The sequence below is a fragment of the Dermacentor andersoni genome, chromosome 7, assembly GCF_023375885.2.
Source record: "Dermacentor andersoni chromosome 7, qqDerAnde1_hic_scaffold, whole genome shotgun sequence".
Taxonomy (NCBI): domain Eukaryota; kingdom Metazoa; phylum Arthropoda; class Arachnida; order Ixodida; family Ixodidae; genus Dermacentor; species Dermacentor andersoni.
The window spans coordinates 81,589,387-81,616,161 of record NC_092820.1 but is presented as its reverse complement, the minus strand read 5'-3'; the positions used below and the strand labels follow the sequence as shown (position 1 = coordinate 81,616,161).

The following is a 26,775-nucleotide window of genomic DNA, read 5'->3' as shown; positions in this document are numbered from 1 at the left end:
TTAACAAATTTGACCATTGCTTATGAAAATATTTATGGATCAACATCTTTTTATTTAAAAAGTAAGTAGAGAAAGCGCTGCCGGAAGTGGAGAACAATTGTGTGTATTTTGAATGACACTTCTACAGTTATCAGTCGAGCCGCCTGACGTAGCCACTTCTCTGCTGTGCTTGTGTGGGTGTTTTTCTAACCTTCCGCGGTGGGCGCAGTACGCCTAAAACCTCAGCGTCCTGCGCTCTGCGCGGTTGTACGGGAATGGCGGCTACGCATTATTACGCAACTTCCCAAATAACAATACGAGTCGGTTTTGGCACTTCACTTGATAGAGCAGTAAGCGAGGGATCCAAAGGAACTGTGATTGTTCCGCAAGTGTATATTTCTCTTTAATTCTTCCAGAGCTAATTAAAAAAAACGCTGCTGTAGTCGGATACAACTCAAGTCTACAGTGAAGCCCCGCGCACGCCCTTGTAACTGCCAGCCACTGTCCCTCCGCGAGGCTGCAAATAGTTCGTACTTAAATCTTTTCCTGTTACGCAAATAAGGCGGTAAGCAGAAAAATAAAATTATTAGCGCGTAATTTTATACGCTTTCCCTCGCCTATTATGGTGTAACGGCGAAGGCCTAATTCTTTATTGAAGTCAAATAAAATGCTTGCTTCGCTGTAACTATTTATTGCCAAGTTTCACTTCGGTTGGCAGTGAAATTTCATGAGTAAAGCGCCCTCTGCAGTGAAACGAACTGTTTCGCATACTTTTGAGGATTTAATTATTCCATTGTGGGGTTTTGCGTGCCAAAACCACGATCTGATTATGACACATACCGTAGTGAGGAACTCTGAAAATTTGGACAACCTTGGGTTCTTTAACGTGCACCTAAATCTAAGTACAGGGGTGTTTTTGCATGTCGCCCCCATCAAAAATGCAGCCGCCGTGGCGGAGATTCGATCCCGCGATTTCGTGATTAGCAGCCCAACACCACAGCCTCTAAGAAACCAAGGCAGGCAGACTTTCGAAGAGTGAAATGCTCAGACTCCATGCACTTTGTCCATGTCTGTTGCACACCTCATTGCTTCCGTCGATGAAGAGTCTTCAAGAACAGCAGGCGCTCTGGAGGTATCAAGTACGACGCCATTCTGAAAACGCCGCATGACGACGATTTTGTTTGCTTCTGTGATTGGCTGATGGAGTGAAGCCCAGGATACATGGAGCGTTGTTTCACGGCGAACATCGCGCGGCAGAAATAGGCGCGGCGGGACGGCGCCGGTGGTTCGCTGGCTTCGCTTACATGCAGCGACAGACGGGCGGACGCGGCCGCGCGCTCGCCGCATATCTCTCAGTGTTGCCAGGCTTTACGAATCTGTTTCTCGATAATAAAAAAAAAGGAATAAGTAGGATTTTTATTGTATTATTTGTTGCTACTGACTAAACAACTTCGAAAAAAGTTTCATAGAGGCGCTTACGAACGATTTCTACACATTTCATTGAGCTGCAAGCATTTTAGCGGGCTGGCTTTGCGCCGTCTGGCGGGTCTGGCTACGTTGAGTGAACGGTTACCGCGGAGTGCAGGCGTTGCAGAAGGTTTTGTGGCTCTCCAACAGCGACGTTTGCTTTGTGTAAAAATAAATTGTGGTGATTCATGTTTACTTCAGTATCAGTTCCTGTTTTAAAGCCTCCCCCAAGAACAAGCGTTTAGTACTGCAGCCGCAGGGGATAGAATTATCGATATTTGGCGTGAAATAGGCCTGTCACCGGCTCTCATTCTCGGTGCCCCAGGCATTGCGTGCACCGCCTGGGTCCACACATATGCGAACAGCAAGGAGACCAGGCATGGTCGGCTTGTAACTATAATGTGTCTTCCCTCTTTTTCCTCGAGGCATTCGAGCAGAAGGGACTTTTGGCTGTAGTAGAGCAGGGGTGATTTCTGACCGAAGAAGCACAACACCAAACTTTACGGGCACGCGTGCCGACAGCGGAAAAGAAAAAACAGGGTGGTTAAATAGACGGCAAGCGACGGCATGGCGCCTCTTAAACAGATACATATCCGAACCCGGTGGCCTACCACCGCTACTACCCGGACCTTTACACGGATAGATGTAGATTCTGTGAAGAAAGGGCGGAACTACAACATATGGTTTGGGCTTGTCCTCGTACACCCATACAGAATAAAATAATTAAGACCAGAGAGCAGTGGGAGACCGCGTTGCTCAGCTGTGCACCGGAAGACCAACTCAAGGCAATCCAGCAGGCCGAAGATGCCGCCAGGGCCCAAGGGCTCGAGGCCGTCATTTAGGTAGAGGCCTAGGTCTCAAATCTGCTGTGCACAAATAAAGTTTATTCCTCCTCCTCCTCCGCGAACGAGAAACAAGAACGGCACCGAGAGCGGCGCTGCCGCGCCGGCGTTGAGAGCGCCGCATGCGAAGCAAAATTCTATTAGCGGGTGGTACCCCTCTCCCACCTCTCGTTCGCACCGCCTTGGTTGCCTCCTGCACTGCGCGTGTTTGGGCGCGTTTCGCACCGCGCGCGGTGTGTGCCTACGTGTGTGCGCGTGGACATTTCATTCCAAGGGCGATGTACAGTCTGTTTCACATTTAGGGGAAAACTCGGAGCGCATTGCATCGCGATGCGGCGAGCGCTTGAGTCAGGCGGCGGCAGCAGCTCGCGCAGGTGCTCGAGGGGCGGGATCTTGAACGGCGTCGTCTGCTACGGCGCCGCGCGCTGGCCGCATTGTCGGGAAACGTTCTACTGTCAGTTGCAGGGCGCCGATTTCATCGTTACTGCGTGAAATGAGCCGGTATTCTCTTCCAAGCGTTGTGCGACGGCCACTGATGGGGCTCGAAGGTAAGTTCATCGCTGAAAGGTACAGGGCAGTCATAGACGACGTACTGATTCCACACATTCTTGACGGCCCGCTTCTGGAAGGCGACTATATATCCTAACGCGATAGGTCGCCGATCCACACTGCTCGTGTTGTGCAAGAACTGCTGGAAGAGCGCGCAGTCACTCTCTTGGAGTGACCGCCTCAATCCCCGGGCGCCAACATCATTTAAGATGTCTGGGGCTCGTTGAAAGTATCGCTGGCGCACCATCCCCTCTATCAGTCGCCCGAGGATAGGCTTCCATCCACCATCGCCAGAGACTGAGACGTGCTGCGAATGAACACATCCCTGATCAAGTCATTCTACACTTCACTGCCTTCCAGGATGAGCGCTGTCATCGCTGCCGCTGGGGACATGACGAGATACTAACTGAAGTTTCGAGCGTGATCTGTCCAATACCCCGCCGGCGGGCAGGGTCTGTCTGGTGTAGTGAATGATTGTCGAGAAAAATCACTTCCAGCTCATTGTCTTAACCTAAAACATTCCTTTAATCGTATTCGTTTGTTTCAATCAATCAATCAAGTTTTATTTTCGCCGCAGACAATACATTGTTACTGCGAAAATAGAGGGCCAGAGAAAGAAGCTGCATATGTGCAGCTTGACTAAACTCTACCCACCCCTTACAACAGCAGTGACACGACGATTTGTTATCTTGATTCAGTTATATAAACATATCAGCAAATAAACGATAAGACAGTCCGATCACAAATGACAATTACAAGAACAATTAGAAGCATAAGCAGTTTCAATACAGTCAAACAAACAGGTCAAATAAGGTTTTGTTAGTAAGGGCCAGAACGTCCACACCTTTCCGGTCTAGCTCATTTAGTGCAGTTGCCAGGGCGTAGTCAAGTTTTTCTTTCTCATAATGGGTGCGCGAGGAGGGAACGTAGTATGGCGGTTGATATCGGAATAGGTAGGAAATTGTACTTTTCCTGAGATTTGATAATTGTTGGAATAGTTCCGACCTATCTAAGGTGGCGTTTTTATAGATTCTTAATTTGTATTTGTATATATTGTGGATTTTTAGAATTTTATATTTGTGAAAGAGTGGTTCTGTGTTTTCTAAGAACGAGGAATTTTTCTATAGATCTAAGTGCATGCTTTCTTCTGAATAAGGAAGAGTTTCTGCAAGTTCAATGCTGTCGTGTTTCCCCATATTAGCATGCAGTAATGTAAGTGAGAGTTAAAGAGTGCAAAATATAACATCTTTTTAATGCTGACTGGAAAAGTGTGACGGTTCTGGCTTAATACACCGGCGGCTCTGCTTAATTTCGGTAATAAAGTTTTCACATGTTCATTCCAAGACATGTTTTCTGAAAAAAAAGACACCTAGAATTCTAACAAACTTTTCTATTTTAATTTTGAATGGCCCGAGAGCAATATGGTCGTCTATATTTTCTAAGGTACCTGGGGTGCGAAACAACACACACTTAGTTTTTGACTCATAAATAATGAGCCTATTGTTCTGGCACCAAATCTGCAAGTTGTGACAGAACGCACTTCCCTTTTGTCTTACAGTATCAATGTTTTTTCCTTTAACGAGCACCGAGCAATCATCGGCATAAATAACATATCTACAATCCTCATATATTTTTACAATGTCATTAATATAGAAAAGAAAGAGAATTGGTCCCAGTATGCTACCCTGTGGAACTCCAAATTCAATAGACCGTAGGTGAGATTTATGCTTATTTACTTCGACGTATTGATGGCGCGCACTCAAGTAAGATTTAATAAGTTGTAGTGTTGTGTCACGAAACCCATAATGCTCTAATTTATCTAACAATATTGGATGGTTGACTAGATCGAAGGCTTTGCTAAAGTCTAAGAGTATACCCAATGTCATTAACTTATTTTCGAAATTGTTTAATATTTCTTCTTTCTGAGCTAGAAGTGCTGTCTCGGTGCAGCGTCCCTTTCTGAAACCAAATTGGTAGTCCGTTAAAAGGTTATATTTTCTAGTAAATTTCTCAATGCAAGAATTAATCACTTTCTCGAGTCCCTTAGAGAATACAGGCAAGATTGACACAGGGCGATAATTACCTAAACAATTTTTGTCACCATTCTTGTAGATTACTGAAACTCTTGCTACATGCATGTTGTTTGGAAAAATCCCCGTCGAAAGAGAGACGTTATATATATGTGTGTAAGCGCTGGCGCAATTAAATCTATGACGTATTTGATTGGTTTGATTTCTAGATCATCTACATCACGGCTACGGCTATTTTTAAGCTCCTGATATAATGTTGTTACTTCAGCGATGGATGTAGGCAGTAAGTACATTGTGTGGGGTAATCTCGGAATATGATTAGCAACTTCATGACAGTATGTACTAGTGCCGATTTCAACAAAGAAATTGTTAAAAAGGTTAGCTAATTCCTTTCCACCAACCTTTTTGTTATGTATAACAAGGTTGTCAATCGTGGCATCCTTAGTGCTCTTGTTTAATACCTCGTTAATTTTCCTCCACACTTTGCCGCTATCACACAAGCAGTTGCCAAATACACGCTTATAATATTCGCTTTTTGATCTTTTTATATCTTTATTCAACCTATTTCGAAACATTCTAAATTCTTTTAATTTTTCCATGCTACGTGACTTAAGAAAGTTGTCAAAGAGTTTGTTCTTATGCTTAATAAGCTTGATATGTTCATGTGTGATCCATGGTTTACGCAACCTTTTTTGTTTACGGTATGTGCGTATTGGGAAAGACTCGAAATAACGTTTCTTGAAGATTCTTAAAAATGAGTCATAGCACTTGTTGCTGTTTTCAAAAGTAAATGTTTCCTTCCAGTCTGTTTGAGCGATCTTATCCCTAAAATTTTCTAATGTGATAGATGATATTTCCCGGTACGTGAGTTCAGGCCAGTCCTTTTGTTTCAATGCGCTGTTACGCTGAAGCATACAAAATGTAGGTAAGTGATCACTGATGTCACTGTTTATGACACCAGAGAAAACGTTATTAGGATTTAAGTTAGTAATGAATAAATCTAGCACAGATACAGTTGAAAGAGTAACGCGTGTTGGCGTTGCTATAACATTCTGAAAACCATTACTCTGCAACAAAAACAAAAAGTCATACGCCCGGCTTGAGACCTTTCGAACATCGATATTCATATCACCGCCTATTGTTAGTAATCATCCATTTTCATTCGCACAAGAAAGTAAAGAATCAAGGTAGTTTAAGAACGTGACGAGATTGCCGCTTGGCGGTCTGTACAGCACAGCGAACACATTCTTATTTTTCCTAATACAAATTATTTCAATATCACTGGTAACGGTGCTAAATTCGTGTAGCATTTCAAAACCTGGTACAGCAACCTGAATGGAGACTCCGCCGCCTCTGCAATTTTTCCGATTTAAAAAGAAATGATTGTAACACGGTAAAATAAAGTGATCCGAGTTTTCACCATACCAAGTCTCAGTGAACATGAGTGCATCAAATCTAACGCTGCACGATTCTAAAAGGGTGATAATTTCGTCAAATTTATACTGAATAGATCTTACGTTTAAATGAAAAAGCTTAAAAAGCCTGTCTGGATTCCGAGTTGTGATACCGCGTATGTCCTGAGGTAGCACACAATCGGTAGCCATGTTTGCACATGCTGGGAAATCTTAGTGCTCGCGCCAAGCATGCGCACTCTTATCCTGTCGCAGTAATCTTGTCCAGATCGCTCTCGCGTCTTATTGCCACAACGGCTGACGCTTCATCGCGACGGGCAAAAATGCCACCTTTTTTGACCCAGACAAACTTCCAGGCATGTTCGCGCTTGCGCGCAACTGCCATACCAAGCAATCTCTTCAAAAATTGGCACAGGTGTTCATTTACAAAGATAGGCAAATTTGCCTCTGTTTCGGAAGCTTCCAGTGACAAACCCAGGTTTCCGTTCGTAAGTTTTGTTTTCTTTGCCTTCTCTAAGACTTTGCCTCGCTTTTCGCGCTTTATGAACTGTACAATAATGTTCTTCTTTGTTTTGTCTTTGGTTGCCACCCTGTGAATTACGTCTATATAGCTGGCGGAGACTGGTTCACTGATGGCCACACCTATTTTAGCGAGGATATCGGTTAAACACTCATTCGGAGTTTCCGCAACGCCCTTAATCTCAAGGTTTCTTTTGCGCGAGTACTGCTCCGATTTCACAAGACTGGTTTGACATTCAGCCAGATCCCTCTCCAATGATCGAACTTGCTGCCGGAGCACTTCATTTTCTTTCTTAAGAGAATTATTCACGGTCAAGGTAGCATCAAGTCGCTGGTTAGCATCGTCCAGGCTTTTACTTATGAAATTCATGCTTTGCTTCATGTCATCAATATCGGCCCGGAGCCCTCTTTCTTCCGCACGCATGTTTCTTTAAAGAGATTCCTTTAAGTTTTTGAATTCATTCCTTAGTTCGTCCTTGAGTTCTTGTAGCTGTTTTGAAAGATCCCTAGCCATTTCTAATGACTGCAGCAACGAACAAAAGTGTCACACTTTGTGGCAGCGGTGACAGCAAAACTATACTTATTAAACTTCTAGAATATCTGAAAAGTTCGCTAACCTGCAATGTGCAACAGTCAGGGATTATGCCTTCTGCTCCGCCGCTGTCACCGCTGCCAAATGATGCGTCCGCGAAACAGCGGTACCTTTATAGCCAGGGGGTGGCCACGTGTTCCGTCGTCCAGCCTGCGCAGTCAGGACTCGATGAACCAAGCCTGTGCGCTGCCGCTCTTTGTTGTAGACTTGCGCTGTCTTCTTGCGCAGTCCCACCATCGTGTTCGATCCCCATAGTTATCATTTTGGGTGCTTTGTTTTGCTTTCGAGTCAAACAAAGACTGGGCACGTTGCGCGCACATCTTGGTGCGTCTTGTCGCTGCTTATTACGGTAGCACACACAGTGAAGAAATATACGTGCACGCGCTAAGTACCCTGGCCTTTCGAAAGAACAAACGAAGCATGCTGTCAAAAGAAGTTTGTGGAACTCCATTATCGCCAATGAAGGCTCAGAGTTTGGCGACCCACACCATTTAGTAAAGAATATCAGCTCAATTCCCGCAGTACCGACGAAATCGGTGCACTGCCCCTGACAGTAGCACGCTTCCTGACAATGCGGCCAGCGCGCGCCGCCGTAACAGACGACGCAGATCACGACTCCGTCCCTCGAGCGTCTGCGCCTGCTCGAGCTGCTGCCGCGGCACGACTCCATTGCTTGCCGCATCGCGATGCAATACGTTCCGAGTTTTCCCCTAAGTGTGAAACAGACTGTACACGCTTCTAGTTTCCTTTAAGAAAATCGGTACGCTTGACGATTATTTTTATGGCTGCAATACGGCGACAGGGCAGCGTATGCTTAACCATGTAAGTGACGCTGAGCAGGTAATTGGAAACGACATCGTATGTGCCGCCGGAACATCGTCAGCACATACGATGCGGCACATACATACGGCACATACGAGCTAAAGTCATTTTTGCAGTTTCTCACAATATGTTTGCTACAAATCCGTGTTGTCTCTGATGGCGACAACGGACTTCCATCGACACTGTGCGGAAATAAAAAAAAAATATCGCTGCATAGCACAAGTAAGACATGCGCACACAACTTTAACTAGTACGTCCCCTACAATATGGAATAGGGGCAGAATATATACAGCTTGGCCATTTTTAACAGTGCTCAAAGACGGAAGTTTCCTGCTTCAGCAATGCCGGCGCGACCAAGACGCGTGCGTGTATCGTCCAGTAACTCGATCGATCGGTGCAGTGGTGAAGCGGGAATGAACTCCGGTCATGTTCAATGCATCGTGCACATATTCAATTTCTCGGTACGTGTGAACTTCGGCCACTGCTAGCGCATACAACAGAAGTGCTTTCCATTCTTGGGCAGCGCACACACAAACGAAACACGAGAAAGAAGACAGGACAAGCGCTTGTCGAACAACTTAAAGTTTATATATGAATAAAGGATTATGTACCAAGTAATTGTTAAATTCATGTGGGTTACATATAAAAACCGTCATACACTCAGGAGTGATCAATGAACGAGCTCGCTTCGTTTGCCAGCTGTTTACTTCGCTCGGCGCACCGCAGTAATCCATGTCTGTCGTCTGCCTTTTTCGTACCATTTTCTTGTGAATCGGCAGAATTTCACTGGTGGCATCAACCCTTTCGTGTTTACATTGCTGTCGTGACAGTTAACAACACAATAATAATTTCCAGTCATCCGAAGAGGCGCCGTCGCAAACAAGAAACGTTTCACGCGCAGCGCGAACTGAACGCGGGCGCGACCGCTAAAGGAAGCGGCGGCGAAAGCCTACACCCGTTGCAGATGAAATCGTTCCGCCAGGGGAGAAACGAGCGCTGGCGTCTAGGATGAAACTTGACGTGCGGTCGTCCATACCTGAGCACTGGGTTACAGCCACAGGAACCTTTGTGAAGCCCTCTGCACATCTCTGCGTGAGACAAAACGAAATGCATGTTAGAATTCTTCAAGATTCTTAGAATGTTCCCAAAATTCACAAAAATATTTCGATAATAGATAATTCATACATGGAACAATAGGCACTTTAAATCCCAATTGCAAGATACTCATTTCATTTCACCCTAATCTATTCGAAAAAATTCCAAGAGTTCTTTCAGCGCCCGATTCATGGCCGATCATCCAGAGTGGGTTGCGCCATTTCACTAGGGAACAAGAACAAGAACAAACTTATAGCGGCAAGAGCAGCGATCCAGCAGGCACGTGGAGTGGCTCGAGCCAATGGGGCCCTGAACTAAATTCCCCACCCTACGAGGAAGTCGCCACTAATAATTAAGAATAAATTTTCTCTCTCTCTCTCTTCCACTCCCATAAGCTTCACTGTTATGTTTACTTTAACAGTCGCTCAATGCACGTACCAGTCTAATTTAGTTCGCTGTACTTCTTTCTCCACGCTCTGGTTTTGTTGCCTTAATTCTTCCTAATTTCTTGGCTTTTGTTACATACTTGCCTATTCGGGCACATAGCTAGTGGCACCTACACATGTGCACATACTCATTGCCCTAAGTTGTTTATTCGGTAACATAACTTGTGACCGAAGTTGTGTAATGGGCGACGTACCTTATGGCCCAAGTTGTGTAATTGGCAACAGCATCAGCCAGCGCCCACCAAGGGGGGGAGGAGCAGAAGGAGCTTCGATTTAATAACACAGACAAACCGAATGTCTATGAGTTGTTACCTTCGGGTCCAAAGCAAGAGTGACGTAGTACATCGAATCTCATCTGCTCGTTGTTTCCCCACATTTTACGACTACCAGGCGTTGCTTCGCCTAAAAATATGGTCTCCAACCCACGCTGTGAAGGTGGTTGGACAGCTAAGCTGTAAACGACAACTAGAACCATTACCCGTTGCGAGGTAGGTTGAAATTATTCACATGGCGACATTCACATGCACTTTGCCTAATTATTAGCATAGGACAGAATTGACGGCCTACGACTTGGCTTAGTCTTGACCATGGTCCACAAAGAGTGGACCATGCAGAGAGAAGAGGAATTCGCCGCGCCCAGTATCCACACTGCTCTTGAGGAGTCCTGACTATGCATGGCCTTCCCATAGCACTGTCATAACGCTAATAAATTGGTAGGCGGGTTCTTTAGCGTATGGAACTGTAGAAAGTTCATCGCTCTGGCATCTAGCGCAACAGTAATCTTTACCGCGAAACGTATGCGGGAAGCCCTAGGTGCTTCGCATTGCAGGCAGGTGCAGGAGTGTCTTATCATCAAATATGTGGCTCGGATGCTTGTTTTTATCTTGTTCTTTATTGAACAAATGCTGTTCTGTATGTTGTATGTGCGATTCCAAAGAACGTGTGCACCATTCGCTTCGCTTTGCTGAGTGCTTGTAGCCTCTGCTTTACGGGGAATGAATCATTGCATTAGGGGGTATGAGCCATATATGATGATAGTTTTCGCTAAAGTTGTTCTCTCTCTCTCTCTCTCTCTCTCTCTCTCTCTCTCTCTCTGTCGATGTTACGCCGCGAAGAAATCCCGGGATCCTAGCCAAAGACAGCTTCGCCGTAAAAAAAACTACACAATTTCGAAAGTACCTTTCTACATTTCGCCGAGTGTTGTCCTGTGTCGGGTGGATTGTCCTTCGCGGCCGAAACAGCAAGACAGAAAAAGACGACGCAGGTTCGTGCGAATAGCAAATCATTAGCAGCGATAGCAAAGTATACTATTTCACAAAGTAAAGCTGAGTCGTTGTATCGGCAGCATAAATGGCCGCAACCATTGACTTACCAAATACACGTGGTGCTGCAAGTCGTAAGTCACGTGTAGCGAGCTTGTTCGACGAACGCGAGCGATCGCGGTCACAAAATTGGCGTAGGGAGCAGTGGTGACAGCGGGCATTCTTGTCCCGTGCACTGGTCGCCTTCACTACAGTGAGTGCGCCGCTCTTGAAAGGCTTCGAATATCACATGACTTCCGACATTGAGCGTCGCGCTTGTGGCGAACGTTCCACGCTACCGCTCCCTCAACATGTCAACTTCGCTGCGTCTCCGTAACTCGTCAGATAGCGTGAGGTACAACCGTAGGCGAATCGAGAGACAGCGCGCCACGAGAGACCAGCATGCTCGGCTAGGCTGGCACGATGTGCTCCTGCTCGCCCTTGCACCCCCTGGCAGTCGCAACCCATCACGTGACTGCCAATCACAAGGTTCACATGCCACGCTTGGGCACGGCCGAGCGGGTGCGCGCTGGTCCGCCCATGCGCCCTCAGACCCGGTCCAGCAACCTGGCGCTGACGGCGACGGCGCGAACCCACCTCGAACATGTATAATTGGTACTGCAATAAAGCGCAAGAGAGTCCGTGTATTCGACCGCCTACATTTAGGGAGAAAAAATTATAGGCAACCGTAATGTTTGACTCATACTGGCACTACCACCTCAGCGTTGGCGTTCTTTAGGTTAAGCGAGCGAACGTCTTTCCCCTGGCACAATATGCGGGCGAGGAGCGAGGAAGGGCGAGGAGGAAGCGCAGCGCAAGCCATCTGGCAGGGCGTATTCCCCTAGCTGGCGGCGCACGAAGCGCACCTTACGCTCCCTGTCCGGTGCCGACGTCAGAGCATGTAACGAGCACGCGGGCGCAGCTGTTGCGAGCGAGCGAGCGAGCGAGCGAACAGGTGAGCGCCGGGAGAGTTGCCAGAGAGGAGGGAGTGACGTTACAACCGCTCTGCTAGGCGGATTTTCAGTCTATGCCAGGCATGTGTTTTTCATTAATTAGCCGGTTAAATATTATGCTACCTTCTTGTGCGTGACGTCACTACTTCCGCTTTCCACTTCCGGGTTTCTAGGAGTTTCGCCAAAGTCGTGCTTACATGGCTGGTCGCTAAAGTCTGAGAATCTGTGTTTTGGTATGCGGTAATCATTTAATCCTCATTCCAATTATTCCAGACACTTCTGTAACTCAAATTGTAACTAAACTTATGCTTTAGTATATCTATAATGAAACCCATGAGTTTTGTACTGCACTATACTTTATATATATTTTTTTTTACTTATTTTGAATTTCGTCCCCGGTAGTCTCAAAAGGTGAACCGGAAATGCTCCGCAAGAAACAAGAGTTACTAGAAGCTCATGCCACTAAATAAACCAAGAGTGAGCGTAACTGGTCCATTTCGAAGCCTGGAAAAAATAATCGGCCCACCACGGGATCGATGTCAAGGTAGGCTTTAGTGCCTTCCGCCCGTTTATTCAGACGCCGTAATCACTGCTTTGGGCGCTACAGATGTTTTCTATTCTGTCAGACCACAATAGTCCACCATGCAACAACGCTACATCAGGTTCCGCCCACTCACAGAGCCCGCACCTGTTCAATGAACTATCAATTAAACACAAACTAAGACAACCTAGGAAATAACATGCAGATGGGTACTGTGCCAGTTTAATATATGTCCTGCTTGTTTGCTATGATGCACAAGGGCTAGTGAATATTATATGAAAATAAGCATACGTAGAATAATTCGAATTAAGTATTTAAGTCAAGATCGTACACTGCACGCACATTGAAAATCATGGAAACGTTCTTCTTAATTACGGTGGACACAAGCGTGCTTCCAGTCTGACTTGCAATCAGTACGGTCTTGTCGCCTGGTATATCATCAGAATTTATATCTTAATTCTGTCTTGTTCTTCAAAAAAATAGACATTTTTCATCAGGGTTCATCTTCGATCCCTTTGAACAGTTAAAGGCTTTGCCAAAATCTTCAGAATTCTGCGCCACCTTATTGCAGTCCAGGCCCAAGGGGTCCCTGTCTCCCGAGCTCCTGCACGTCAAATAGCAGAGCGTCATAAAAAAGACCTTGTCCTCTGTAAGCCTTTCGTTCAGAGCGAGGGGCGCGCTTCCGTCCCGAATGTGGGCTTGCCTGAGGGCGGCGAAGGACATCGCGGAAGCCGGCACTTCAGGGTGCAAGCTCTTGCCCAGATGAGAAAGACAGGTATCTTTCTGTTTGAATTCACGCTGCGTGGATGCAGTCACGATGCTGCTGACCTTTGTTCCGTCTGACGTCCACTGAAGGCCTTCGCTGTCGATAGCCCTCGCCAGTGCAGTTCCCAAGAGGAACAGCAGCCCTCCGTGTAGCATAGCCTTGCTACCGTGTGCGTAGTACGCCGGTTCTGCGACGACAGACATTGCAATATTCACGGTGTTCAACGCGTAGTCGTAGCTCATGTAGGACAGGGGACTGTTCCAGAGCAGCCTCTGCGCTTCCTCGTAGTCTTCGGTCGTGTTCATCAGAAGCATGGTTCTTCTGGTGTCGATCCAATACTCGGCCAAAGAGGCGTCCTTTCCCGGGAACGCGAAGTAGATGCTGTCCAGCACGCCTTCCTTGAGAAGATCGTCTGGAGGCCAAATAGCCATCTTCGCAGCGAGCAGCTTCTTCGAGATGTGGTCCTTACTGAGACGGTCCATCCAGCTCGACTTCTGGACCCTGTCGACGGTCGCCGAAACTAGGCCGTGGAAGCCATCGTCGATGATCCTTCTGTCTGCAGCTGTGAAGCGAGAGACCAGGCTTAGGACAAGGATGAGGACTCGGTACGGTGCTTCTACGTGGCGGGCGCAATACATAGGTAGCCAAGCCGCGGCGATCTGCGTATCGTTGCCGTAAAAATCCATAAAAAGGCGATAATCTGAGACCGGAGCGTAGTACTGCACAAGGAGCCAAGTCAGGTGCATGTTCAGCTGCCTTCTGTCGTACGTGGAGAGAAGCTTGGCGATTGTCTTCAGCAAGTTGACGTCGCTCACTACGATGGTATCGTTTAAACTGAGTTCCGGTTCCAGAAGGAGCGCACTCTGGAAGCTTTGGCGCCACACGCTGTTCGATACGTTGGGTACGTTGTCTTCTAAATTACCGAACGAGAACGTCGCCGGCTCAGGTGCTTTCGATGTGAACACCGCGTTCAGGCTTTCGAGCACGTCCTTCTCTACCGCGACAGTTTCGTCAACGGCACTTTCATTCAGGCGAGGTCTCGTCGCACTGTCCGGATATAAGCGCTTGCGGTACTGATCCCAGTATTGAGTGTAGCCATAGGAGCTCGTGGCCTTCTTGTGATTGCTCCACATGAGGGGGATGTAGAAACCAGGGTACAGCAGGACACGTCTCCCCCGAGAAGACTGATTCGTTGACTTAAACAAATTCACAGTTATCCAGAGCGGGACTTGCCATTTGTAAGAGACCTTGAGGATGTAATTCAACGGTGAGGGCAATTGCGCAGGCAGCTCGGGCCAGCTTAGCCCTTGGCTCGCTAGAAAATCGAGAAAAAGCTTTGGCTGCGCCTTGTCCGACGCGTAATGAAGGCACTTGTCGTACATGGCCAAAACTTTCTTTCCGGCAGGGATCTTCTCAGCACCATCACGCAGCATGCTGTGAAACTGTCCGTACCATGACTGCGCGAAGCTGTTCATTACGGCCACTTTGGTGCTGCCCCGACCCGAGGTATTACGCGCCGCCGAGCAGACGAAGGCGGAGAAATCCTCGCAAGGATCGAGCGTCCAGTTGATATTGTCGGTGAGTAGCTTCGCGTGCTTACGGCAGTCTTCAGTACTGCAGAGCGGCAAGGACTTCTGTCCGCGCGAAGACACAACGTAGATGATTAAGGAGGAAGCGACAAGGATTGTTCCGAAGCACGCCAAGGTTACTGCGATCTTGTACCGTTTACCGTCCCAAGTGGCTGTTGACACACCGACGATTGAGGTCTCAACTGCCTTCTGCTGCAATAGACAGGAAAAGGGTATCAGGCGTTGTGAAATGATGATCAGGGGAACACGCTGCTGAATTAGTTTGTTTCACATGCGATGCTATAGCAGCTAAGGCACGGACACAGAAAGGACAAAGGCGGGCGCTTGCGAGCAGTGCTACATAGAAGAGAATTATATGCGATATGCATGATATTAAAAAAATAATAATAATAATTTCTGGGGTTTTAAGTGCCAAAACCCCAATACGATTATGAGGCACGTCGTAGTTGGAGACGCTGGGTTAATTTTGACCACCTGGGGTTCTTTAACGTGAACAAAATTGTACGGTACACGGTTGTTTTTGCATTTCGCCTCCATCGAACTGGAGCCTCCGCGGCCAGGATTCGATCGCGAAACCTCGGGCTGAACAGCGCAACACCAAATCCGCTTCGCCGCTGAGGCGGGTGATATTCGTGGTATCTCCAATGCAAATAATATATGACATTGCTTACAATCGAGGTCGGGACCAAAAAGTCGTGCGTAATGTAATGGCTTCTGTGCGTTACTCGCTACAGATAATAACACTTGTGAAGCGTGGTTTCTGTGCTCAGGCGTTTAAAATTAAACAGGGAACCACGGCTGTGTGGCGTGCCTCATACGAAACCTTCGGTGAAGTTTCGGGACGTTGAAACTTGCAACTTACTCTTAATACTCATATTGTGTCAGTTTTCTGATACATATTAATAAAACAGCAGATTTTAGCACCTTCGAGCCTTTACTAACCATTCACGCGTGTGGCTGTCTCTTTGCAGTGGCACAAGGTCATGGCAGTTCAGATCGGAACCCTCATGACTCTTATGACAGTGAGCGACAAAACTTCTCATGCACACAGTTATATGTGGAAACGAAATAAAATGCGGTGAGAGCAGTACTCAAGAGCTTCATCAAAATAGGGAACCTTTTACAAGGAAAAAAGCACTAGCAGGCACTTTCAAATCAAACGTAGAGAATGACGACCGTAGTGAGACACACCGCTATGCATGGAGGCATAACTTCAATCCTTAGATCTGAAGTTAAATCACGTCTCAAGATAAAACCACAGAACTAGTTTAACCCTTTGAGGGTCGATTTTTTTTCGCCATATGTGACCGCCCACTGCAGGACGGATTTTTTTATTAGAGATTCCTATTCTTCTGAGGGACCTATATCGAAAAAAAAAAAGAATTCCGTAATTTTTCTAGGGTGACCGTAAAGTGAGAAAAAATATTTTGGGTTGCTATATATCTGCTGTTTATTCATGACTAACAACAATAAAAAAGGAAATAAACTTACAATACTTTAAAATTTGATGCATTGTTATATACATAAGGCTTAGAATATGTGCACACGAGAATATTTTGCAAGTGTCAAATGTTCCTCTTCTTACACTAACAGAGAGTTTTAGAATAGGTGCCCCAAACGATTTGAGGCCCCGAAGAAATAGCATCGGAGCCACTGCGCATGCGCGAGACGCGAACTGCGTTTGGGTTTTGCGTTGCGCACGCTATTTCCCTGATTTAGCGGGAGCCCCAAAAGTTGCCCCAAAATATTTGCGTACACAAGCATGGCGGCACCCATTGAAGCGACGGCTCTAACCTAGCTCCAAACTGGGTTCGATTCGTGGTAACGCATGAAGTTCGCAAGCTAGGAGAAGTGACTGCGGTTATCGCTTTCTCACGTCTAGCGTATGTTATGAAGATTGATTCATTAGACGCTGCTGATTCCGAATTCGATTGTGGATTTTATAGCTCGTAGGCCTGGCACGGCTAAGCTTGGCTGGTGAAGGCATGTAAAATTGGTTACACAATACTATAAGGGCAACTAATTGTTTTCTGCTTACAGAATAACCTCTAAATTGTAATCAAACGCGAATACACAAAAATCAAAATTACTATTCTTATCATCAAATGGTATATTTTATTTAATTATTTCTAATAGCTTTTCTTTGACGCCGTAGTGTCGCTGTCAGCGCAAGACGCTATCCGCAAACGCAAAGCCCTATTCTAAAATTCTTCACTCCTCCGTGCCCCAACGCTAACACCCACAAAGCTCTTTGGAGCCCCAAGCTATTGGGGCCCCTGTTCTAAAACTGTAATATTTACGTCCATATAGCGTAATCGAACTGCGTAGGTGAGCGCGCTCAAGAAAACTATGCTTGCGTGCCCGTCAAAAAAGCAAACCGTGTGAAAAACATGCGCTAATCTTCATCTTATCGCTTACCAGATGCAATTAGATATCGCGAGTCTCCCTCCCCCAAAAAAAGAAAAGGAAACGCATGCACGGCGTCCTTCCTATGCGCACCTCTGTGAGCACTAGATGAGCGAGAAGCAGGCGGTCACCCTTTCAGCGATTAGTAACGAGATAGCCATCAGTATTGTTAGCGCAAGAAGCCGAAAGCGCCTCCGGAACAAAACTCAAACCGCCGCACGCCCGCGCGCGGCCAATGCGCGAGTAAAACCCCTTAAACTTCGTAAAGTACTGCCATGCTTTGAAGAATGCCGCCTCCTCCTCGCGCGCTCTGGCCGAGGCCGACGCCGCGTCGCTATTGGCCTAATAGCATCACGTGGGCCCTCGCGCCGTGCATCACCGCCATTTTTGCTCGAGAAGCGTCTACGGAGTGGCGAGGAGCGCATGTTGGCGCCGTTGTTACGCTCGAGCAGTGTAGGCGGCGCCATGGTCGAGGAGGGAGCGTGAAAGAGAGGAGGAACGAGGAGGAGTGAAAGCGGAGAAGGAGAGTGTCACTACTTTACGAAGTTTAAGGGGTTTTAAGCGCGAGCAGTAGTATATAGACGCGCGGGAGCAGGTCCTGTTCGATTCAGCCAAGTTTCTCTGAACCTTCTGCACCTATTCACTGTAAATTGCACGTAGGCCCTCGATTCCACAGGCGCAGCAGGGCACCCTGCACCCCCTGCTCGATTGAACGGCGTGCACGGCAAGGTGCCGCCGCGGTGCAGCGCACCCTTGAACCTTGCAGCGAGTGGGTGCAGCCCGGCACACCGTAACTGACACCCCCTCCATCTTTTCGTTTGTGGTGCCGTGCACCTTTTCCTGAATCGAACAAACCTAGCAAACTGGCTCTAAAACAAACCGTGCAACGAAAACCGAGAGAGGGAGGCGCGAGAAAGAAATTCCCTGTATTGCCACATAGTGGCAGCACATGCCAGGAAAGAAAAAGTTAGGAAATTGGCGCGCGTTTTAAACGTACAGACGGTGCCGTAAGTATACGGCGTCGACCATTTTGGACTTTTTCGCGGCGCCGTATATTTACGTCATTGACACTCAAAGGGTAAAGGCTAGCAGTAAGCGTGTATTGAAAGAAAGCGAAGCAGGAAAAATTTGCGTGAGCTCTGTGTCCATTGAAAAGTGGGAAATAAGAATGAAATGTGCTTCAAGGAACGGCTGAGCAACACCGACGGGAAGAGGCCCGCCAAGCCACGTCTCAGCCCGTCCGCGGAGTAAATCAGTGCAATGACCCGTTCTGCGGGTTGAATATAGCTTCACGAGTGCACGGCATTCATGTCTAATGCATGTTTTGCATTGACGTCATTGTCGCTGCCATCTTGGTGCACTAGCAGATCGAGAAGCTGCGCAAACAGTGAACGTGGCAGCAGCATACCGGGTGCATCTCACTCCGAGCGACAAAATGCCCACAGCGATAATCCGGTGAAGAACGATGAGCGTCGAAAAGCAAAAGAACCTACGCGTGATTGCACGGCGCACTGAAGTCATCGCGGTAGCCACGTTCGGTCATTAGCAAGTTGAGTTGCGGGGTCCGTGTCCGTGATGTCACGTGTAAACTCTCCACACATCGTTCTAACGCCCTCCACGCCAGCGCTCCCATCACCCCCTCCTACCCCCTGTTAACACAAAATTTCAACATCTGCTTCACAATGTTGTGAGAATGAATCAAACTAAAAAAAAATTATGGGGCTTTACGTGCCGAAACCACTTTCTGATTATGAGGCACGCCGTAGTGGAGGACTCCGGAAATTTCGACCACCTGGGGTTCTCTTTAACGTGCACCTAAGTCTAAGTACACGGGTGTTTTCGCATTTCGCCCCCGTCGAAATGCGGCCGCCGTGGCCGGGATTCGATCCCGCGACCTCGTACTCAGCAGCCTAACACCATAGCCACTGAGCAACCACGGCGGTTCAATCAAACTAAGTGTGCCGTCACCTGCGGTGTGGGGCCAGCTTGAGCAGCTTCTGGTTGCGGTGGATCCTGCACCTTCGCCGTGGGTCCTGCCGCATCAGCTTGGCCGGCGCCACTTGCCTCCTTTGTAGCCGCGGTGTTTCCTTTGGTTCCGGAGGGTACCGAGGGAACGCCTCTTGCCGCAGGCTCCACTCCGGGTCTATCGCGGGCAGCGCGCTTGCCATGGCTGGTAGCGGCCCTGTGTCCCTTGCCCTCCTTGCTGCTCGGCTTCTGCGATTTACCCCGATGTCATGCGTCATCGAGAGTTGTGCAAAGGTGTGAATACACGGCTAGCAATCGGTGCATGAAATCACGTGACGACGCTGGGCGTGCAAAATGTGCAGTCATGTTTTTTTTTTTTTTTTTTTTTTCAATTCCGCGCCCACGTCACTCCACGCCTCCGGATCAATTCTGATGACCACCTCGGTTTATTTAACGTATGCTTAACGGCCGAAACATGATTGTTTTTGCCTTCCGCTTCCATCGCAACACGGCCGTCACAGCCGGAATTAAAAATTGGAGGACGCCCAAGTTGTGCCTTTAAGAGTGGAACGCGATAGCATCCCGGCAACTGCAGCTTATGCAACCGTAATGTTTACCGGGAAACAATGGCGGCCAGCGCTACGCGCGAAGGCGAGCTTTCTGGTAGAAACGCTGCCTCTTACGTTGGCCTCTCCCGGAGGTAGTGCACAGCCGCGCCAGAAAAAAAAGTTCATGTTCAGGTTTCTGTTATTGTTTTGCAATTTTAATATTTAAGTATGAGAAGAGTTAATGTAAAAAGCATACACTCTCGGCGTTTTGTTTCATGACATTTGTTTGTGGGTTCGCTAAATTCTCGAAATTCCGAGGAATAACATTGTCAAGAATGTAAAAAAAGGAATGAGCAAGGTTAGTGATAGAATGGTGTGGAAATATACCCTGCATATACCGCATGCCATATAGCAAGGCGTGTCATGTACATATACCTAAATATATACGGGAATTATCGCTCACGGGGACGCCGGCGCAGTACGCCGACGCGGACACCGCCTTTCCTTCGACACGGGGCCTTTAAAAAAGGACGACTGTGAACTCCCTCGTCGCCATTCATAATGCAGTCCACCTTGTTCACCAAAGGCACACTTGAGAGTAGCACACTACCACTGCGCAAACGCTCCTTCACGTTGCTTCCTTCATATTTCGAGGGCTTTCTTTGCAACCCGGAAAAAGGACTACGTGAGACGTATCGTAAAGGAAACAATTCGATCGGTGGTTTCTCTAGCTTATCTACAAATCTGCGTATCATACTTGGGGTTCTCTGCCAATGATTAAAAATGTTGGGTAATTAAACTTGGTTAATTGTTTAGCTATGGGGAAAACAATAAAATTGTATGAGCTGCTATAGGCTATTGCGAATAGCACGCGTTCGGTTCAATTCGCTTCCGATGCGCTTTTCATTTTTAAATCCTTGGCTCAATTTATGTGGGACACGCTGTATATACGAAGGTTATATACCTGCGGCGAATGCTAGCAAAAGAGCCTATGTAGCCCCCGTACGCCGACCCATAAGGCAGTACCAGTGAGCACATTCTTGCTCAGTGGAATAACTAAATGAATTCCTACATGAAACCTTAACGTATAATGTTGGATATTAATTAGGTGTATAGATAGGGCGCCCTGATGAACTTATACAAGTCGTACATAATGTTAAGAGTATGTTCTTTTTGATTTGCCCATTTGTGTGCCACTGGGCCCGTGCCCACCATTGTCCAATCCTCCAGAATGGGCATCACCGGAGGTAGTACACGTAGGTGTCGTGCAACCAAAATGCATCGTGGCCTTCGTGCTCGCCACATAGATGCATTCGGAGACACCTCACTGTCCCTCAGAGAGAGAATCAACTTTTGAACTGAGCGCTTAGTGGCGGTTGGTGCGCGCTGGCACCAGATGGGGTGGAACCTTATTCGCAGGTCCCATATGCGTCCAGCAGTTCCTGGCCCCTAGCCGCCAGCGCGAGCTGGGTCGGTAGGTCGGGGCTGGACAACAAGGTCTCCCATCGCTCGGGGGGGTTGGGGCTGGGGAGGGTGGGGGTTAGGGATGGTGGGGGGTTCTTGAGCTTAGTGCACTCTGCAATAATGTGTGCTAGAGTGCCTTTTGACCGTCTGCAAAAAGGGCATAAAGTGTCATGCTCTGTTGGGAACATCTTGTGCAATAGCACGGGATGCGCTAGCGACCCAGCTTGCGTGCGCCGCAGGATCGTTTGCTGCTGTCGGCTGAGTTGCGGATGCGGACGGGGAAGCCTACATCTGCCGCTTCTGTACATTTGCGTGATTTCTTTGTAGCTTGTCACGGGGTGCGGTAGCTCTGGCTCGTCCTCGGCCCGGATTGACAGTTCTCGGGCATAGTGGTCGGCGAGTGCGTTGCCTTCCACTTGCGAGTGAGCCGGGACCCACACGAGCTCAACGGCCCGTCCCGGTGATTTGCATTTGGTGAGGATCGCTAGTGCCGCGGGAGAGATGTTCCCCTTGCGGTAGCTTGCGTAGGCGGTCTGGGAGTCTGTGACCACGGTCCTCACTCCCGGTTGTGCGAGTGCGAGGGCCACGGCCACTTCTTCTGCTTCGGCTATATTCGTCGTCCGTATCGACGCGCCTGTGACCAGTTTATCGATGGTGGTGACGACCGCCGTTGCTCTGGTTCCGTGCTTGGGAAGCGAGGCGTCCGCGTAGAGAACCTCTGGGTCCTTTTCCAGCTGTCGAGCCATTGCCTTGGCCCGCGCAGAGCGTCTTTCGTCGTTCCTCCCCGGCTGCATGTTCCGTGGGAGAGGCTTGGTCTTAATAATGTCTCTCCACGTTGTGGGGAGTGGCTCCGTTGTCGGTTGCTGTTCAATTTGCCATCCTATCTTGCGTAGGACGGCCCGACCGTGCTCTGTCCGGCTCAGCCTTACTCTCTGGTGGGATAGGTGTGCTTCCACCAGCTCTTCCACCGTGTTGTGGGCACCCATTTCCAGCAGCTTCTGCGTTGACGAGTAGACTGGGATGCCCATCGCGAGTTTCACTGCTTTCCTTATCGTCGTGTTCAGCGTCTCGCGGTTCACCTTCGCAAGCTGGAGGTACGGGGCGGAGTACGTTACGCGTGACACGACGAATGCCTGCACCAGGCGCAGTGCGTCTTCTTCTTTGATTCCTCTGTTCTGGTTGGTGACTCTCCGTATCATGCTCAGGACTTGCTCCGATGTGGTCTTGATTTTGTTGACGGCTGCGTGCGCCTTGCCGTCGCTGCGCAACAGAAGGCCCAGTATCCGGATCTGCTGCGTTGGTTTGATCACTGTGCCGTCGATGGTGATGATTATGTTTGGCGGCGGCTCTTTCTTCGGTCTTCCGGGCTGTACCATGAGCAGCTCCGATTTCTGTGGAGCGCAGCTCAGGCCGCAGGTCGTGGCATACTCGTGGACGGTCGTTGCCGCTCTCTGCAGGGCTTCCTCCGCCCAGGCGTCGGACCCCGCGCGGTTCGTCCACACCGTTATATCGTCGGCATAGAACGCGTGGTCCACGCCCTCGATCTGACTGAGTAGTTCGGGCAGGGGCAGGAGTGCTAGGTTGAAAAGCAGAGGCGACAGGACAGACCCCTGTGGGGTACCCCTGTCTCCGAGCTCCACAGGCTCTGACCGTTCATTTCCTATCCGGATAGTTGCTGTTCTATTGGTCAGGAAATCTTTAATATAGCCGTAGGTCTTGCGGCCACAACCCGTCTTGCGCAGGTTCTCGAGCATGCTGGCGTGGGACACGTTGTCGAAGGCCCCTTTCAGGTCCAAAGCCAGTATACCCCGGGGCGCGTGCCTCGTTGCTCTTTTAATCACTAATTCGTGTAATTGGATCAGGACGTCTTGGGTGCTCAGGTGCTGGCGGAATCCATACATGGTCGCTGGCATCTGATTTGTCTCGTCCAGGTGTGCTTGAAGTCATCTGAGAACCATGCGTTCCATGACCTTGCCCACACAGGACGTGAGCGAGATAGGGCGCATGTTCTCGATCGTCAAACTGATTATTTGGTGCCTGTATTTTGCTACATAGCTTGTGAACGATCGATGTGAGGATCAACGTAAAAATTGCACGAGATTAGAAAACTCGTTGACTTTTGGAGAGAACAAGCATAAATCGTGCATTAGGTCGTGCACTGCGTAGTATGAAAGTAAGCAGAATAGTATACGCGTCGTCGTTATTTGTTGGAATTTATTGCACGCCACTCGACTAAAACTACGTTTGCAGAAAATTCCAACTTGTGTTTAAAATTTACAGATATGCTTTTCTTTTTTTCACCCTTGCTTGCTTGTTCAACCTTGAAGGCTTGCCTGTTTCCGCCTCTTCCAACACAGGGATTGTGGAGACACAGTGGCCACCATCACTGCCACACGGAGTAACACTTTAACAAGTGCTCGAAACCGCTATTATGCGCACAATGTTTCGAACGGTCTAGTAATATGCGGGCGACGCTCTAAACTATGCGAGTTAAATACAGGCAACAGAAATTGTTATTGGAACTGCTCGAAAGAAACAGCTTTTCTGGAATTTGGGTTGCCAATCTACAAGGACGCAAAGCGTATTGTGTCTTTTTAAATTATTGTTCGATGCTCACTTGTCAGGATGCTTCGGCATCCCGCTCTGTGAGCATTCTTCTGCCCGATATGATTACGCAACTGTCATCGTTTATTGCAACGCATACACTCGCCCCTTTCGTTGACATAGTGCGGCGTGCGGTGAGCCTTTCGGTTGCTGGGCCGACTTCCTCGCTATAATTTGATCCCGTAAAGCTCCGTCCTATAGCTTTCCCTTCCTCTGTGATTCTCGTGCAGCCTGGATCGCTGTATATATATATATATATATATATATATATATATTAACGAGAAGAAAGGGGGTTAACCGAGGGGCCGGATTTTTATTAGTCATATCAGAAGAAGGCAACAAACACTGACACCAAGGACAACATAGGGGCAATTACTCGTGCTTTAATAAATGAAATAAAGAAACGATACATTAATGCAAATTAAAGTGGATGAAAAAACAACTTGCCGCAGGCGGGAACCGAACCCACAACCTCCGCGTTTCGCGTGCGATGCTCTAGCAATTGAGCCACCGCAGCGTCGTTTTCCCATCTACTTTCTTGGGTATTTATGTGTCCTAGTAGAACCCTGGGAGTGTTCCCAGGGTTCTACCTGGGAACACTGCCAGGTGGAACCACCCAAAACCCAGGTAGAACCCCAAACTCCCAGGTAGAACCACCCAAAAAGATCACGTTCTCGTGACGCCTGTGGCAAAAAGGACGTTCCACACCCGCCGCCAAGGTCTGTGACTGGTGGCGCTGGCTAACACTCCCAGGGTTCTACTAGGACACATAAATACCCAAGAAAGTGGATGAGAAAACGACGCCGTGGTAGCTCAACTGGTAGAGCATCGCACGCGAAATGCGAAGGTTGTGGGTTCGGTTCCCACCTGCGGCAAGTTGTTTTTTCATCCACTTTAATTTCCATTAATTTATCGTTTCTTTATTTCATTTATTAAAGCACGAGTAATTTCCCCTATGTTGTCCTTGGTGTCAATGTTTGTTGCCTTCTTCTGATATGACTAATATATACATATATATATATATATATATACACTTCTGCCTCTGCTTTGACGTACATGAATTACTGATGTTAACGCACCCACTAAGGTTAGACCGTCTTCATACGTAAATCAACATAGAGCGCTTAAACAAGTGTGTACCGGGTGTCCCAGCTAACTTTAGCAAGAGTTTAAAAACATTCATATGCGACGCAGCTGGACAGAACAAAGGTAATGTTATTCGCCGCCGCTGAGAGATAGTCAAATTATCTTTTATTCATTTCGCGTAGCTGTCACGTCATCCCTAATTAGTAATAAACTTTAGAAGTACTATAATTAGATGAAAAGTGTTCATCAGAAAATTGTAGAGCGACATGAAAACTCCCGATACAGATTTGTGTTGCTGTTCAATACGTGCTGCATAAAAGGGTTCTTCCCGAGCGCGAAAGAAGCCCAGAAATGTTAACGCAAAATTGCCACGCTACAGGCCGCTCGAAGCACTTTGCGTGTATTCGCGAGCTTCATTCACGCTCGGAAAAAAAAAAAAAAAAGACACTTCTTGTGGCCGCCGACGCCAGAGAACTGCTGGCTTACATGCGCGGGGGAACCCGGTGACGAGCTCACGGCTGACGGAGAACCGAGTCTCTTCGGCGACATCGATTGCTGCTTGCCAACAGCTCGCCGGATCTGGCGACCAGGGCTGGCCGCGGCACCGGCGATCGGAGAAGCCGCCCCGGACGCTGCAGCCGCGGCCTTCCTGGAAGGTGACTTCACGCCGTGCGCTCGAGAATGGCGCCCGGCTTTGCGCGAGAGTGCAGGACTGGGAGCGCCGCTGGCGATCGGGGAAACGGCCTCGGTGGGTGCGGCCGCGGGATCTTTGGAAGGGGTCCCCGTCGGCTGCTCCTTTCCTTGCGGGCCCGCTTCGGGTGCTTGCTCATCGCTCTTCATGTTCATAGTCTATTGAACGGTAGAACAGGGCCAGTGATATATAAAAAAATTACCTTCTGAGGCTTTACGCTCAAGTTCAACACTCACCCGTAAATACGGTCCGCGCGCTCATTATTAATTGCTTCTTCTTTTTTTTTTTTTTTGCTATTCGCGACCACTAAAATGCAGCCCCAGCGACTGGGATCGAATCCGTCACGTTCGCTTTGAGTGCCGCAACGTCGTGGCGACAGAGCTACCGCGGCTTGTAGTAGTTCGTACCTGCGGCGTGATTCCCCGCTCGCAAGTAGTTGGGGACAGCCAGGAGGGAAGGGTACCGGATAAGACAAGTGCACATGCGTTGCCTATTCTCGTCAGATCTGTCTCTTCGCGCTGTCACCAAATATCCTCGTTGGTGTGTACGAACCAACAATCTCTGTTTACAACCGTACGCATTCGAGTGACTTTCTTTTGCGGAAGGGCTAAAACAGCTGTGCATATATATATATATATATATATATATATATATATATATATATATATATATATATATATATATATATATATATATATATAGAGAGAGAGAGAGAGAGAGAGAGAGAGAGAGAGGGAAGACGACGAGGCACAGGATAGAACACCTGGCCCAGTGAACGGGTGCTGTCTCTGTTCTCTCTTTTACAATGTATATATAGCCACGCTATATAGCCATGGGCTAGCAAGTGCATATCTAAATCTAAACAGCGCGAAGGACGCGACAAACAAGAACGCAAGCGTCAAAGCGCTGACCGTCAACTGAGTTAGCGGTAGGCCAGTATTATGTCGTTTGTATTCTTGCTTGTACTGCACTTATTGCTGTGTGTAGGCTTCGACAGCTCTGGCGCGTTATTAGTTCCAGGTCAGGCGCTGCAATGAAACTGATGTAGATGATGAAACTTCTGATGTAGAGGCGATGGCAACAGAAAGCATTAGCATTGCGGAAACGT

The 26,775-nt window shown here is 48.1% G+C and overlaps 1 protein-coding gene across 3 annotated transcripts; it reads right to left on the bottom strand.

Moving 5' to 3' along the window:
• Window positions 1-8,784: 8,784 nt before the first annotated feature.
• Window positions 8,785-26,284, bottom strand: LOC126534800 (uncharacterized). Of its 3 annotated transcripts, none has more exons than XM_055072752.1 (4): window positions 25,463-26,284; window positions 19,278-19,523; window positions 15,037-15,095; window positions 8,785-9,300 (listed from the first exon to the last, which is right to left on the bottom strand). In XM_055072752.1, the coding sequence occupies exons 1-4, from the start codon at window positions 25,820-25,822 to the stop codon at window positions 9,261-9,263; spliced, it is 705 nt and encodes a 234-aa protein (XP_054928727.1). In that variant the 5' UTR covers window positions 25,823-26,284; the 3' UTR covers window positions 8,785-9,260. The 3 variants fall into 3 exon arrangements, with proteins under 3 accessions (XP_054928727.1, XP_054928728.1, XP_054928726.1); XM_055072753.1 differs by having other exon boundaries at window positions 15,037-15,092; XM_055072751.1 differs by lacking the exon at window positions 15,037-15,095.
• Window positions 26,285-26,775: the final 491 nt, after the last annotated feature.